General features: G+C 38.6%; 1 protein-coding gene across 1 annotated transcript; it reads right to left on the minus strand.

The window, feature by feature from the left end:
* Positions 1-620: 620 nt before the first annotated feature.
* On the minus strand, positions 621-16820 carry plekhg7 (pleckstrin homology and RhoGEF domain containing G7). The gene is made up of 17 exons (XM_023342777.1): positions 16571-16820; positions 14830-15605; positions 14180-14202; positions 10871-10989; positions 8997-9037; positions 8566-8667; positions 8017-8166; positions 7680-7775; positions 5857-5955; positions 5551-5664; positions 5016-5190; positions 2816-2931; positions 2545-2632; positions 2369-2448; positions 2112-2265; positions 1896-1993; positions 621-902 (listed from the first exon to the last, which is right to left on the minus strand). Exons 2-17 carry the CDS (start codon positions 15460-15462, stop codon positions 792-794), a joined length of 2199 nt encoding a protein of 732 aa, XP_023198545.1. The 5' UTR covers positions 15463-15605; positions 16571-16820; the 3' UTR covers positions 621-791.
* Between the last annotated feature and the right edge of the window lie 1027 nt (positions 16821-17847).

The raw sequence follows: 17847 nt of genomic DNA on the forward strand, positions 1-17847 counted from the left end.
TCTTTAGGTTCTTGTCTGAAAATTGTCCACTTGTCTGTTTTATTTGTGTCCAGGAAATGACAAATGATGAGCTGCTCATTGTCCACAGAATGATGCTGCCATCCCCAAACCATGTTTTGGGGATGCTGGATTTTCCAGCACGTTTCCCCATCAGTCGCGTTTTGCTCAACACTTCGTCTCCTTCAGATTTTTCTTTCATGAACTCCTTATGTAGTTTGGATTCCTAAATTCTGTCTGCAAATTTTCTCACCTGAGCTGCTAATCTCTGCAGCTCCTCCAAAGTCAACATTGGCCTCTTAATTATTGAATTCTTATATTGAACAGTATTCATTGATCTTCAAATCCTTAAATATTTTGTAACCTAACCCTGCAATCATTTTGATATTCAACAAATGTTTTTGTTTTGCTTGCAAACATTTTAATTGATTTGGAAAAATGTCAATCTTTTTTCTTTCATCATAGTCTGATTATGTATTAACTTTCATAAATTTAGTATTTTAATTTTTATTTTAAAAAGCCTCCCTTGAGTCAAATTTGCCAACAGGAAATCTAAGAAAAACATGTAGGGAATGCAATCTGAAAATGCTTCAACAGAAGTGAGAAAAAAAAAATAAACCAAATAAATCATAAGAATTTATTGTACACTAACGCATTAGCTACCTTTAAAGGCACACAAAATTTACAAAATAATCCTAGTGTTGGAGCAGTCATTGTGACGGACTCCTAGGGACAGTGAAGTGCACATCGACATCGGAGACGTTTCCAGTGGCTTAAAGTGCTGCTGGATGGGATCAGATCTGGGAGGACTCCAGCCACAGGGAGGAGCTCTTGACTCGCGGCTGCTGAGAGTCCAGCTTCAGCAGCGCCGCCACAGCGCCCTCTAACTTCGTCATCCATTCCCTCTGGAAAAGTTGCACAAGAAGGAGGTCAGGAGCAGAAATAACAGCAGCTGTGTATAAGGATTGAGCACAAACTCTTTGTATTATTGCTTCTGCAGGAACAAAACTGAAATAGGAAGATCTATAATTATTAAGTTACTGATCATCAAGAATGTATACAACTTACATTTTACAGACAAATGTAAATTCCTTTTAGATTTTTCATAGTAACACAAGGAACTACACAACTGTAGAATAAAAATCTGAAAAGTGTGGCATGCATTTGTATCTGGGCCAAAATTTTTTATAAAAAGGTCCATGAAGCGAATTGGAAGTCCCACTTGCTCTGGTCGGGTGAGATCAAAAATACATTTTTAATCTACATGCAATATGGGTTTCACAGTGTCAGAAAGAAGACTCTTGGTTTGAATCATCACTCTCCATCCAGTCTGAATGAACTCAAGCTGGATAAAAAGCTGGCAGAACAGGGTTTAACCGCTGGCTCCTAGACTGGTACCAGTAATGTGTAGTAATTTAGGCAGTATAAACAAGTGAATGTGTGAGTGGTTTTATTTTGAGAAACCCAGAAGCATCCATGTGCTTCTTTTGATGTGCTTGAGAAACATTAGGATATGGAGTGAAAAGGAGAAGGAAGATGATCATGTCGGCCGCCATGGAGAAAATGTGATTCCTAAAAGACTTGCAGCTGTGTTTGCACGAGAAAGGTGGTGCTACCAAGTGGAGTAGTGATCTGAAGCACAACTAGAGTTGACGTGACTCAGACGTGAACACAAACGCATGCGACAATTTTCATATTTCAAATTGATAAAAAAAATTAATAAATTAAACCTTTCACTTCACAACTATGGACTACTTTGTCTTGGTCTGTTTTGTGGTTCTCTCAGTTTTTCACATTTAGTTTACATAACATTGCCAAAACTATTGACATTTTCCTTCCAGCCCTTAACGTGCATGACGTTTGAAACTTGTCATAAGTTCACGCTTGAACAGATCTACCTTGGCAGACTCTGACGCAGCTTGCAGGATGAATGCACCAATACACTGTTGGTACCGGTTGTGGTGCATTATGATGAAAGAATGTGGCAGCCCCGATGCTGTGAACAAAGCAGAAAGTTCTGTCATCAGATACAAAAAGTAAGAGAGTCTGATGTTTTAATTGTTCAATCTTCTCTGCTAAAACATGTACAAAAACTCTGCATGAGGTGTAGTTACTGGAGGCATTTAGCTGGTCAATGTTCCTGAGCTGCAGTCGATCCAGAGAGATGGGCTGATCGAGAACCGTGAAGGTGCATCCCTCCTTCAGCAGCTGGTCCATCTCCAGGTTCTGCTGCAGCCTCAGGTGATTCTGCTCAGAACTGACAGACCTCTGTGCACAAAGTCAGAGCAAAAAAAGGTACAAAGTTCAGCCACATGAACTTCTCCCCAGAGCATCTACCACAGGTCCAGAACAGAACAAGATGGGTGCATACCTTCTTGATTCTCTTTATCTTTGTAATCAGCAGGAATTCATCAAACAGGAACAGATAAACATCTATGAGCTTTGTGTTCTCTAGTGATGAACCAAAGAGAGACATTCTAAGATTCTGTACAAATTTTAAAAAATGGAGAACATGAAAAGTGTTGGATTTGAGCCAACGGTAGACACCTGTGAGCACTAGTTTCCCTTCGTGCAGCAGACTTCTGTGGGAGATCAGATTGTCAAGAGTGACGGCCTTCAGGAGATGTTTCAGACTCTGGAAAACAAGCAGATCACATCAGACCTGAGCTCCTGACAGGATCAGGAAAACTAAAAGATAAACAACTTCAAACGTGGAATCAGATATTACTTATCACGTTTTACACATAAGTGATGTTTGTGACAATCATGTGTGATGATCAAACATTAAGATGTTAAAATATATGCAAATCAGATGAACCTCAGGGATGAAGGCACGTTTGTCTCTTTCCCAAACCGGCAGCCACACCAGCGCATCTCTCAGCTGTTTCACCTTCTGGTAATTATCCAGCCACTTGACCTTCCCTTCCAAATCACCTGGAAACAGAAGAGCCACAACTTAACATCTAACAAGGACAAAGATTACATTTTCAGTAAAAACAATGTTCCTGGAACGAGACCGAAATAACGTGAAATCAACCATTTGAATGAATACCAAGAAGAACTATCAAACATTAATACAGCATACAAGGAGCAAAACATCCATAACCAATAAACTTAGTTCATTCCTTAATTTAAAAATATCCACAAAAAACAAAAGTAAACAGGAAAACAAAACATAATTTTTTAAGCAAGCCTCTCAATCCATTTGGTTTAAAGGAAAATGTTACTGACTGGTACTTTAATTTGTAAAGTTGAAAATGAATTGGAATGGAACATGGCCATCTTGCAGTTGTTTCAACTGAATATCCAGCATTTACAGCAGAATGGGATGGAAGTTATTGATCTGAACATGTGTTTAGAGAATACTTGTGTATTTTAATGTACATAAATATTCTGTACGACAGAGGTATTCAACTCCAGTACTCAAGGGCAGGTGCACACTTTAGATGTGTCCCTGGTCAAACCCACCTGAATGAAAAGGTGAATCACCTGCTCAGTATTCAATCCAGGTCTCCAGAGTCCTGCTAATGACCTCATTATTTGACTCAGGTGTGTCGAAGCAGAGACAACTAAAAGTCTCTGTTCTGAGAGCTGGAGTTGAATACTTCTGCTATAAAGACTCCAATACTGTGAAATGAACCACTTGAATCAAGATGCTAATTAAGAATAAAAGAAAGCATCATCCTGAATAAATGCAACATATTAAAAACAAAAGAATCCATCGTACATATATTAGATAAATGAAAATGCTGTCTCTTAAATAATTTTGCAAAACAAGGTTGTATAAAACGGTAAATCACAAAGATAAATTGATAATACTTGTAGAAATGTTAATGAGCCTGCAGGTTGGTAGGCTGTGATCTCTAATACACGTCAGAACCCATGCATGAGACTGGAGATTTGGACATTAGTGAATAAAACATGTCTGCTGATTTAGATTTACTGCAAAAGACAATATATAAACCAAAACTGAATTGTCTTATTTCTGGGAAATTAAAACTAATTTTGCACAAAATTTTGTAAATTTAAGGTATAAAAGTTTAGTTCAGTCACTTAATATCAACAAATTCACACCAATATAAATCAAAAAAGATATTTCTGTCAGAACTACAATAGCTGCTCTAAACTCTTAAATGTTTACAGGGTGTCTAATTTTTTAAATAAAAATATTTGTACTGTTTAGAGTGAATTATAAGATTTTATTTATTTACAGAAACTTGTAAATAAAGTTTACAAGTAAAAATGTCTGTCATTTTTACCTATACTGATAAGGAAATGTAGCGTCTTTTTTAATCATACATAAAGCTCATCACAGTGACAACATTGCTAATAAATCTTATCTTACTGTACTCATTTCTGCATGGTGATGCCAAACATGGGTGTGGCTGAATTTCGTGAGAGATTACACATTTTATGGTAAATGTTCCCCACGCCCAGAGAGGACATTGGCCGACATATTTCACCCAGGAGCGCAAAATTGCCATCAGCTGCTCCTTTTATTAAAAGCCATTAAAAAAGGTGTGCTGCAGGAGCATGCGTTGCAGAAAAGAGGTGGTAAGCTATTTGGTATTAAGTCCATGTGGGTTTTCTGTACAAAAGAACAAAATGACCCAAAAGTGAATGGCTGCTGCACATTTTCATGTCCTGGTTCCAGAGAGCAGTGCCACAACAGGTCTGTTGGCTGCTGTCCAACACTGCTGAGTCACCTGCTCCTAAAGAAAACTGGTCTGTTTGTGCTGAGGCATAACCACTCTGACACCTGTCACACATGCCATTTGGGTTCAAATAGAATTGTAAACACCTGCACAGATATGGTGATGAAACCCAAGTGAGTGACAACACTTTGATGTCTGGCGATTGAAGATGTGGCAAAAAAGATCTGATTGTTTTCTAGCAATCTGTTGTACAAATTCTACAATAAAAACTATTTTTCAGCCTGAGATAAAGTCAAACACTCAGAAAACTTGATGCATATTAAAGATGAAGACATTCAGGGAAAAGGTGTACATGCTGCTCACATATGGATGTGTCCACTTTCTCAGCTATAACCTGCAGCTCCCTGCTTTCCTCCAACACCAGACATCTCTTTGCGATATTCCTCAGCAGCAGCGGGTATCGGGTTAGCCGCTGCAGAGGCGCCACCAGCAGGTCGCGTAGCTGCAGCCTCCGGCACTGTTTGCTTCTCTCACACCACTAAGCAGAAAGCAAGGAGACAAAGAAAGGATTCATGAGAAGAAGATGGCCGAGTGGAGACAAGCATCTCATAGTAAATGAACCACTGTGAACAATAGTGCAGAGAGCTAACTTTTATGGAAGGAGATCCCTCTAGGAAGCACATGTCAACAATCAGGAAGGATAACAAGCTGCAAAAGGATGACATTCCTCATTGGTAGGACTGTGAGACACTGAACTAATTGTTTAAAAGAAGCGTTGCTGGGTGTCCTCGCTCATACTTGGCACACACTGCCTGCAGTCAAAGGTACACTGCGTTCTGGCATTTGCTGACTAACACAAACAAATCAGCTGCTGCCTGAACTCTGCTGTCTCCTGTACCTTTACGTATGACCCGAAGTCCTCCCTGGGCATCAGGTTGTGCAGATAAAGCAGCGCTGCTGAGTAGTTGAGGCAGTACTTCTCCAGACAGTGACATATGCTCTCCTGAAAAACCTGTCAGCAGATTGAGAAGTTATACAGACTGATGGATGATCATTTTCCATATAATTCATGGGCTTCACTGTTTACCAACCTGAATTTTAGAATAAAACATAAACTAAAGCAGCTGCAATGAAATGCATCTACATCTTCACACATAAACAGTGCGTGTAAAAGTCTGCTGTCACAGTGTACACAAACACTTACCTTGCTCAGCAGCTCCAGCAGGGTAGGCCCGCCCCCCTGAGTAATACTCAACAGGTTCTTGATGACACGCAAGAGGTTGTTCAGGAAACTAAAGCTGACCTGCACAGGAAAAAGAAACGGCAAGTCAGGGGTCACCGAAAGGCCAAGAGACTAAGTTTTCAGTCTAACATGACTTGAGAATTCAACCTGGCATTTCTGGACACGTTTTTAAAATGATCGTTATTTTTTGGTTTGACCTTGGTTAAAGTTCAAATCAAGTACAGGAGTGAACAGATTAATCACATTTTCTAAAATGAAAACATGCACCAACCTGACAAAAAATTATAAGCTCTTTTTATTTATTTACTGTTTAAATTCGACATGAAGAATCTAAACGAGAGGATCTAAACCGTTTCTGTCTGCCACAGAAATATTTGATTTGTACAAGTTTGAAAAATTTACATATATATATATATATATATATATATAGCTATAAATTTGACTTCGTTATTAGATTATTACTTTTTTGATAATTATCTAGCCGAGAGAAATGTGGACCTTAAATCCCATTTTATGATGTTATGCTCCCCACCTCCTTTTTGGAGTGAATTTGATGTCTCTTTGTGGATGTGGTCGTGTATTTGGTGGGTTCAGATGGGAGGCAAAGTGCTGGACCTTCTGGTGAAACGTAATGTGGAAAAGAATTGTGTCCCTGAACTTGAGTTTAATATAAGAATTACAATTTAGTAAAATTAACAATAAAATCGCTGGCAAAAGGAATGCTATTAACATAAAAAAAATTATAGTTTTAATCAAGCTTTTTTTAGCCCTTCCAACACTAAAAGGACAAAAATAGTTGTACTGTTAAATTATTTTTATTTTATGAATTATTTTTATGCATTCTTGACCATAAAACCTTTTTTTAAGGTTCTTTTGGCTAGGTTTGAAATGATCTGCAGTGTGAAGCAAGAGGGTAGAGGGATCTTTACACAACACAATGCCGTTAACAGTCAGAGAAAAAAAACTTTAGCCTGAAGGGTAGGTATGCAGGAAATGATTTTAAACTTTTGAAAACTTTTAAACCGCAGCAGATAGCATGGCAAAGCTATTAGCTAGGGGTGCACCCATTGCAGTTATCTGGTTGAGCGCTGATTATCGATCTTTAGAAAACCTGACCTGCTGATTCCAATTTTGGCTGACATTTTTTTTGTCTGAAATGTTGCTAAATACAGCAAAAAAGTTGCAAAGTAAGCAATAGTCTGCAAAGCAGAAGAGGACAGTGGTTGATTTTAGACCTTTGCCAACATGGATAAGATTAGTGGATAAGATTGGCTTCACATACAAATATCTGATCTCCCAAAATTAAGGAAAGTGGCACCGATAAATCGGTGCATCCCTACTATTAGCTTAACTTGGTATCAACTTGTCATATGGTAACTCTACAAAACAGCAGAATGACAGAGTGATATATTCTAACATATGAAGCCTATTAAAATTATTAAAGGTGCTGATTTTATTGTTTTACTGCACTTTCTGAACTAAAATAATAATAAAAATAGTTACAGATAATGTTAGAAAGGTAAGTGTGATCTTATATTTTTGGTACAGTGACCAACATTTAACACTTAAAGTAAAACAAAAGGATTTATTAGAAAAACTAGGATCTAATTATAATCCTATAGGTACTGTATAAGATTTGAGATAGTCTTAACTCTACAGTTATAAGATTTTTTCTTTCGCAGCTTTACTAAGCTACCTCTAAAAATGTTGTTTTTTTTCCAAATAATTTACATTAGAAATATAAGCCAACAAGTCTAATACAGCTTATTTGCATCATGTCTCACCAGGCAAAGTTCATTCAGGTTTGCAAATAAGCTCCATAAGTCAACATCCGTGAGGCAGTTGTTCTGCTGCAGGTTCATGAGTGTGGCTGAAAACACCTGAAAGGAACAAAACAGTCACACACAGAAAGGGCTAATTGTCAAAATGTGGTTTTAAATTTCAAATCCACTATTCTGTGGGACGGACAACCCAACAGAGATTTCCAAGGAGAAGAATTCAGGGAGATAATAAATAAAACACAAAGCAGCCGGAGTTGGGTTTCGTTTGGGTTTGGTCGATTTGTTTGTGGTTCTGTGTGTTTGTGTGGAGCATTGTGAGGCTTTGAATGGACAAGGTCACCTCTTTGAGAACCATGAGCTGATCCAGGAAGTAAACGCACTCGCTGGTGAAGAGTTCCCAGATGGCCTCTTGTCTCTTTCGACCCTGAGGGTCAGAGGTAACGCCCACCTGCGAGGACTGATCCTGAAGGAACTCAGCCAGAGAAAAGTCCTGCACAGACAAACAACAACAGTGAGAAACAAGGAAGCTGCGTCTCCCTCAGAGCATGTTGGTACAGAAAAAAAGCTGCATTTTCTTTGTACGTTTTCTACCACCATGGCGAATCAGACGTAGGTCAGTGTTTGTTTATAGACTTTTGTAGAAAGGATCTAACTAGTTGCCGCCTAGAAATTCTGGTTCTTGCACAAGCTGCGTCATTTAAACTCTGCAGGACATTCCCGCTAACTGCTGTTTTGTCATTTCTAAGTCATTGAGCAAACAGTGAGTTGTGTTTAAATTAGAAATCTGAAGGTCTTTGTAGTTCAAACCTGTCCTGGATGACTGCAGACACTAAACCAATCTGACGATTAACATGCAAAGCAAAGAAGATTTGCTGCTGATTGTGCTCACCTTATACTTCTGAAAGTCAGTGTTTCTCCAGTCTTGAATTTGCGCCACTGAAAGGTATTTTTCAATATCTGATACTGTGCCCACCTGTAATTTCCCTTTAGTCTGAAAAACAGAAAACAAAACTCAGACTGTATTGGAAAACAAGAGATTATTTCTTTATTTTCTGTTTAGCTAAGGTAATTATGAGTAAAAATAACACCGTTAGAAGTGAATTAAAAAGTCCGGCTCAAGTTCTACATTTCAACCCCTTCGAAAACTGTGACCTAAAGGGGATAAGAGGAAACGCACTAATCTGCTTTGAGAAGTGGGTCAGAGAACAATGTCCAAACCAACTGACCAGTTTTGTAACAAAGTACATCCAAACAAACCACATCACTGGCACCAGTCACGCACACACACCAGACAAACCAGCAGACAAACAGCACACCTACCGTACTGCGCCTCGAAAAGGGCCACTTTGATTTCTTTGCATCTACAGAAATCAAACACAGAAACAAAGTGTGATTGTGTTGTGTGGCAACAGCCTGGACGCAGACATTAAAAACCTTCTGACAAAGTTTGCTTTGATTTGAGAACAATAGTCTAAAACAAAATACAAACTGTGACTCTGAATCGATGTGCCCCTGTGCCAATTTACACCCCCCATTTCATAACAACACAAAGTCCCCTCCTAGTGCCATTTTATACTTGTAAAGAATCACTTTTGTTCCCATGCACACAAACCATGATCAATGTATATCCATGAAATATGAAGATGAAATTGTACATACAGAAATAAACTCATACAAAAACTTTGTTTTGAACTGTATTTATATTTTTTGGTAAGGTAAGGTCATTTTATTTTTATAACACATTTTCAGCGATAAGGCAATTCAAAGTGCTTTATACAAATTAAAGGACATACAAACAAAATAACAAACTAAAGGAAAGAGCCTGATTCTGATCACCATTAGGACCAGTTGATGTTTATATAATATGATTCAACTTATTTTTTTATAAACATGGGTAAGTTAAATAAAAAAATCACTTTAAAAGAACCTAGACAAACCCTGTATAATCTAATCTATTCATAGTTGACAGTAAAGTTGCCTTCATATCTTGCCACATATGTTAAGAATTTATTCTAATTGGGTTTGAATGTGAATTATCTAGCAACTCTGGCACATCTATAGAATATGTGCAATTTATGACGCATCCTTGCTTTCTGTAATTGTGAATATTGAGATGAAGGGTGTAAAATTACTGTCGTTTTTTTACTTCTCTAGATGCTAAATGATCCCTTGGCCATCGAAGGATAAAAGTGTAATGCTGAATGCAAAGTTTTTGCCATCAGCAACCTTGAGAGGATTGTCAAGCAAAACCTGTTGAAGAACATGAGCTACAAAAGTAGCATTCCTCGTGTCAAGCCACTCCTGAACCAAAGTAAACGTCAGCAGCATCTTACTTGGACAGAGAAGAAAAAGAACTGGATTGTTGTTCAGTGGATTTTCTGAAGTTCACAGCAGTCTACCAGGTAATTTTAGAGTACTTCATGTGTCCTTCTGCTGACAAGCTGTATGGTGATGCTGATTTAATTGTCTTTGTAGCTTCCTACACTGAAGATGAGAGATGCCAGACCCAACAATATAGATCAGCAGAAAGATGCAATCAGAGCAACCTGGACTTCCATCACAACTCAAGAGATTCACAGGCTGATTGTCTCCATGCCATGTTGCACTGATGCAGTAATTCATGGAAAAGGAGCCCCAACCATGAATCGACCTTTCCAAAGGACACTTCTGTTTGAAATATTTTTATTGACCATTTGTAAAATGTTAATTTTCTACAACAGTCAATTTTAGGTTCAAAACTAAAACAAAAACTGAAAATACAAATCTGTACAATATATAAATTTCCCTTGTTGAAGTGAGACAAAAACGCTAGAATTTCTTTCACAATATTTAAATTTTTTTAAATATACTTTTGAGATGCAATATAATTTGGCATTTGGTCATGGAGAAGTAAAGTGCTTCAAAAATAATAACACAGCAAAGATGCATAGCACAGATTGCTTTTAATGAGCTCTTTATAACCTCTTTTGCCCTCAAGAAAAAACCCAGCCAAACCCAAACTCTTAAGTTGTTTGCCTCACATTAACAGTAAACATGGGTGGGTTATGGTCAAACCTTTTGCCATCAAGAAGCAAACTGTTAAAACATTGACTCATAAATTTAATCAGAGGGCAGATCACTTGGCTAAGGATCATATTGCAATCAAACAGAAAAACATAAAACTGACATATTAATGAGAGAACGTGGAATTTTACCAGCGAGATTTGAGTCATTGATCATGTCCGCCGCTCCATTGGACACAAACAGGTCTCCTGGTGAGACATCGAGTCCAGGTAAACTGACCACCACTGAGCTCCGCCTCCTCTCATGAAGCCTGAAGCAGAAACATGAGGACCTTTAGATCCTGAACAGTTTTATCCATCATAATAAAATAAAAATGAACAGTCACTGTACTAATTTGAGGTACAGTAAAGAAGTAAAGTACAGGGAAACGGCTGACTCAATTTCTGAGAATCTCTTGTAACAAAAATAGCCTATGTGAAACGTAAGTAGAGTCAGACTGTCCAAGCTGGGGGAAAATAAAATTCCCTTTGTCATTTTGTGTAGCAGAAATGCCACTGAAATACCATCCGCTTTGTGTGGAAAACCAGTGATTAATGTGAGTAGCAGATATTATGAAGGATAAGTGTTATGTGTGTGGCTCATGCATAGACAGCTGCCGATTAATGGATCACCCTGTTTGCGTGGAAAGAGACAAGCTGTCAATGTGTGCCAGTTCTAATCCTCCCAGTCTTCTTTTCATAGTTGGTAACTGAGGCATGGCTTTGGTTGCAAAAACACAGGCCTGCCTTTTAGCCTGGGGGCGAAGCTCACACAGCCGCTGTTCTCAAACGCTATGACTTATCCTCCATCGCTGTACATTTGGGATTACTGTTCAGGACGAAAATGAACATTCACGAGCTAAAATTAGCAGCTGACAAATGTGATTATGTGACGGATGCAACATTAAAGATGGCAATGAAATGACTGTAGAGGATAAAGGTGTGGGGTGACTCATTTGTCAAAGGATTAAATGAGATACACCTTGAAAAACTTGATCAGTGACAAAGTCAAATGACAATCACAATCAAATCAGTCCTATGCTAAGAAGACAAGAGAAATTATTGAATGTGGCTGCTGTCGGTTAGCAACTAGATGGGCTGGTTTTTTCTCAAAGTACGGCTAGATGTGTTGGTTTCACATATCATGGTAAAGAAATTACTTTTTTCTCTGGCTGTATGGAGAACAGAGTAACTTAGTCCCTGCCCCACCTGTTGCTGTACAGTACTGGTCAGCTGACCAGAAAAAAAAAGAAACAAAATACACCAAACATTTTTTCTCACAAAACACTAAAGACAAAATTGACTGTATTTCCAGCCAAACAATCTTAGCATGAAAACTAAAGAGCAGCACCCCTCAATCAGTGTACAGACACATGATATGGATAAGGAGTAATATTTGTCATAATAATAACTTATGTTAAATTAAATTAAGAACTGTATTCCAAATTATGCTTAGCTTGAAGCATAAAGGTAAAAAAACAATAATGTTTTATTTTATGATTTGATATTGACACAGCTGATGTACATTTCCCTTAATGAAGTTATAATAATCCAAATATTACACACTATTTAGCATCAGCAGAAATATTCATCACTTTACTTGTTTAAATATAAGTTGTTGCACCATGTTAAACATTTTGGTTTTAAAATGTTTGTGCAAATACTGTGAAGAAATACGCTGTCATACCTACGTATTAGGTCTGATAGGGAGTTTTACTTTTAATCCTAAAAAGCCAAGACTATTTACAACATGCAATTTCAGTGCTTTGATATGCATTTCATTACTTCCATCAATAACCTGATGTATGGTATAAATGTCAGTAAATGCATTTTGCATATTATAAAAATTCTTGGGGAATAAAAATATTTTTTTAGTATTGATAAACGACTGCAAAGCCCTAACTATGATATAAAATACAAAAATGAAAAAAGTAGCAAATGTTTTGAAAGCATTTGTTACAAGAAACTAAATTAGGATTTTTTTTTTATTTTATTTTTGTTTCTGGTTACCTTAAATTCTTGTATCAGGCTGTAGGGTTTAAATATTTAACGCTCATGGGGGGGAAGCTCAAAAGTAGAACAAAAGTCCAGTTTAACTAGAAAAATATTGCAGCAGAAGTTGAGTGCTCATTGTTCACTAAAAGCACATCCTCATTTCTGATTGTGTTTAATGACATTTACTGACAAACCACTGTCAAACAATTAGCTGCAGCAGAAATAGAAGTACCAACAACAGTCTTACTTCACCTTTTGTTAATGTCAGCTGCTATATTCAAAAGCAAACCACCGACTTTTTCCCTCTTACAGTGCAGAGCACCAGTATTTAGTACAGTGACTGCACTTTTTCCAACTGTACATGTATAGTTTCACAAGCAGCTTGGGACACTAACTGAGAGCAGCTATAAGCTGCATGGCTGCAGTGCCAATATGTACGCTTTACAGGATAAGCTAGTGTGCAGCACAACTGAAAACGGGAGTAACCTGGTACGTTATTCCTTCAGCATGCTTTTGTTAGAATGTGAAAGCCTCAACTGTTCCTTCCTTTCACTGCCCTTCCTGCTAAACTATTAAGCACGACCCCACCAATCCCCAAACTCCAGCTAAATGCACGTACATGACAACAGATGGCAGCCGGCATCAGCACCTGAACGCGGCAGGGGCTGATGGGGCGCTAAGAAAGAGCCGACTGCACCTCTAAACCAGGTCAATGCTTCATCGTGATTCATTCCATGGCATTGTCACAATGAGCCCCTGTTGCCTTGTGATCATGCAGAAAGCTTCCTCTGTACCAGCCTCTCTGCCAACAGAGAGCACTTGCTTGTTTTGTCTCCAACATTAACGAGAGAAAATAATGATGTTCCAAAACAAAACTGCCCTAACAGACTGCTAGCAGGGCCCGGACACTGTCCCAGGCACAGTTCCAGGGTGTAATTAATGGGACAAAAGCTACCTAATTATCCAGTGTGAGGAAGAGTCTCGTCGTCCATGAGGAGGGGCGTGGGTGGTGGTAAGGGAAAACAGCTTTAATGAGGGTTTGTCTAGCACAAATGTAACCATGGGACTCTCAAAACTTAACCTACCGTGCTTATGAAGCATCAACAAAGACGTGAAAGACAATGAATGCACAAAGGGGCTCCTGAAGCTAATGGTCCAATCAGCGTCCAGAGATCAGGTCCAAAGCACTTTGATGTGATGGAGCTCAATTTTCTACTTTTTTTTCCTTCTTGCAGATAAATTATTTGCCACAAAGCAGCACAGCTTTACTATTTGAACACCTGATAGGCACAACTGCAAAACAAATGTGGACTCTGTAAAAAAGTCCCAAAATTTTACTACATTCCTGATAAGCAAATATGTTCCCACGAACTTCAGCCTGAATTTTTTTATGCTACAGTGCTCACAGTCCCAACAGACAACATGCAAATAATGAAATTCACAGTGTCAAATGTACAGTGCACCTACCTTCGATGGCACTGTTCCCTCTCCTGTAGGAAAACAGAGAAACTTTATTAGAGCTGTAAGCTTTCAAAAACAGTAAACGTACAATTTCCATGCTGCCCGGACACCGTAAAGACTGAGCATGCAAAGACCGCCTACTGCTAACGGCACCACTAGATCACTTTCAAAGACACCAAAATCTGAATCAGTGTTTTAAGTGGTCGCTTGGATTCAAAAGCCCTTGATATTGTGGGAGAATGTCGACACTATTGAGAATGTGTCTGCCTGGAAACCACGAGCTGATGAATAGAGCTGCCCATTATCTTTTTCCAATCGCTCACTGACCCCTCCATTATTGGGTGACTGCTGACTGTGGTGAATGGGGGCCCGAGGAGAGCACTTCCCAGGGCCCTCCAGGCTGTGGGTTTGGTCAGAGCTGTCAATGCATGTAACTGCTGATTCATTTGCTGTCAAAAGCTTGCATTGTGAGTGACCGCTCCAGGAGGGCTTCTGCAAGTGAGGAATGTCTACCTATTTAATTTATTAAAGGCCATATATGGAAATAAACAGGGGAAAAGGTCTTGAGGTGTTGGATTGAGGTCTGAGACTGGTGGAGGATATGTTACTACTTATGTTTCAGTTAAATTTAAATGGAAATCAACAAAAACACTTACCTGCTCTTCTACATCAGAAGACCAAGACTCTTTCATTAGAGCAGGATGAGCACTGTGGCATTCCCATTTTGTGGAATTGACACCATTTTCAAAAGTCTTTGATCTACGCGATCTGGTTCTCTGTCGCCCAGAGGATGAAACAGACTGAGGTTCCTGACAGTTCTCTCCATCAGAGGAGGGCGTTGTTGCTAAAGGTGATTTGACTCTCTGCACAGGGGACAGTGGGCTTGCAGGGTATGACTCCTCCTGAGTGCTCTCCATGCGGCCCAATTCTCGAGTATCAATCAGAGGACGTCTGGTGCTCCTCATCCTCCTCAAGGTGGGAGATGTAGAGATGCGTCCAGGAGCCTGGCGGTCGAACTGGAACAAAGGTGCCAACTGTCCCTCAGTGTCCAACAGCGACAGGTGTCTCAGCTTGGAGTGCGTCCGTGTGAGATCTATGTGCATTATCACTGGGCTGCAGGTCTGGCACTCCTTGTGCTCGAAAGACCCCCAGTCCGTTTGGGTCCCCATGTCCGACGTTCCTGTCGTGACGACTTCATTCTCGGCCCATTCGCTGATGTAACTCCAGTCCAGCTTCTTCTCATTGTCCTGGTCTTTGTCCTGCAGAATAACGTGCTTCAGCGTAGACATTGTAACCTCAAAGGCATTATTACAGTGCAGCAGACATCTGAGAACGTGTAATCTTACAGCCTGATCGCTTTGGGCTCCTTTAAGGTGACGTCAGATGATAATCCTGTTGTACTCCACTTTCACACCATTTACTTCTCAGATTGCTGGAGGAAAAGCAGAATATTTCAAATTATGTTCATTCAATCAAGAAGTTTGTTGCTGATCAGAAATGGTAGATGCATGTCTCAAAAGATAAGACAATGTAATTTAGAAGAAAAATGTTCTGCCTTTGTTTACATTAGAAAATTTAAATGTTTTCTAACATTTAAATGTTAGAAAACATAAAAATGAGAAATGTTTATTACATTTCTCAGTAATAAAAGAAAATCAACCCTTCTTATAGTGGCTAATCAGCTTTTTGCATGTTTACACTTATATTTTTGACAATTTTTCTTATGTAATGAGCTAAAATAGATATTTTCCTCAAACATCTTTTCTGTCAGACTCAAGTCAGGACTCTGGTTGAACCACTCTAATGCATAAATATTACTTCCACTAATAAAAAACTATTTCCCTAAAATCAAAAGACTACGTTGGCTCTAAATTTGCCAACCAAATAAATCATTTTGGGTTGAACGTTACATTTATTTAAAATGGCAGTTTATTGAGAATTAGCAGAGAGAAAAAACTAATATATAAAAAAATTAAATATCTTCTCATTAATAAACGGGATATCTGGATCGAAAAGGCAGGTATTGGGTTCAATGATGCTCCAGCAACACACCTGTTACTAGAATAAATATTGCGTTCATTATTTAAGATAAGAAGAAACCTTAGTCTTAATCTTCAAAGACTACTACCACTTTGTTGATCTCACAGATATGAGCCATTTCTAAATTAAAATGTTTTTGTCGCACGTCAGGTGCATTTCATTGGCAAGTCGAGCTCTTAACTCGACAACATCCATTTGGGAACAAAAGACATCGTGCAGATAGCGGAACCAAGTCACAAGTTTAGAGCTTTTAAGCTACAGACAGCCGCTCTTTTAAATATTACTTCAGTGAAAGCGAAACCCGCACCTGTTTCGGAAAGACGGTAAAAAATTAATCAACAGATCTGGTTTACTTACATCCCTACAGCTGCTGCACCTCGACTCTGCCGCCGTGTTGAAGTGCAGAGAGCAGCGAGCTTAGCAGCATGCGGACCGGGAGAAAGTTGTGGGAAAAGTCTCGAAGTTGGTTAATTCCCAGAAGAAACTGAACAACGCAGAGAACCGCTCTGTGAAAAGGTGGGAAAGGTGCGTCTGCTGCGCCCTGCCTGCCTGGGAACATCAACTCTCTAACCCGGGCGTCCCTCCCTCCTGCCTCCGACACAAAGCAACGTCACAGGCCGCCTGGAACAATGAGGCTGAATAACATGCAGTCACATACTGCCACACTACTCGCGTCATGTGAGAGGAAAATTAAACACCACAGCTTTCTGAATAATGACAGACTATATAGATGCAATTTAGATTGCTGACAGTTTACAGTTATAGCAGGGCAACAAAATTCTGAGAATTATGTTTTCTACTTCATAAAACAAAAGCTTACAAAAAGGGAAAACATTACAGTTTGACGGAACCAAGCTAGAACCTTTGGATCACAATTATAAATAATTAACATTTATAAATAATAACCTTCCTATCTATATATATATATATATAAATTATGTTATATATAAAAATATATGTTTTCTCATAAATAACCCAGAACATCACTAACAGAAGAGTGCAATGTTTTCACTCACAGTGAAATATGGTGATAGCAGCCTCATCATGCTGGGATTACTTTTCAGAGGAAGCAAGGCATTTTCTCAATACTATTTAACATGTAAACAGATCGAAACACCAGTCAGTTTTGACCCAAAACCTACTGGTAGCTTCTAGAAATCTAAAGATGGAGGCATTTCAACATTGTAGTGACTCCGAGCATCTGCCAGAATCAATAACAGAATGTCTTTGTGAGGAGGGGATTAAAGGAAAATTGTAGTCACTTGCAGTCCTCAAAATCTGATAGGATATCCAAAATGAAGTTGACAAATATGATCAATCTCAAATGTGGGATTCTGATAAACTCCAACCAAAGAAAAGCAAATGATTAAAAAGGTACATCAATAAAGTTAGATTAAGGAAGTGCACACTGGTGCAACCAGGTTATGTGCATTTTTTTTTATTTTACTTATTTTTTCCTCTATCAGAGGGGAAAGTGTAAAGAGCATTGTTTGTCACACTATTTTTGGAAGACATTTTGAAATTATTTATAAAGGTATCATTCTGCAAATGTAAGTATATAAGTATGTAAAAAAAAATATTATGCATTTAATTTGTGTTTTACATTTTAAAAATACACAAGTACTAGGATGTAT

Source organism: Xiphophorus maculatus, chromosome 2 (assembly GCF_002775205.1).
Source record: "Xiphophorus maculatus strain JP 163 A chromosome 2, X_maculatus-5.0-male, whole genome shotgun sequence".
Classification (NCBI taxonomy): Eukaryota; Metazoa; Chordata; class Actinopteri; order Cyprinodontiformes; family Poeciliidae; genus Xiphophorus; species Xiphophorus maculatus.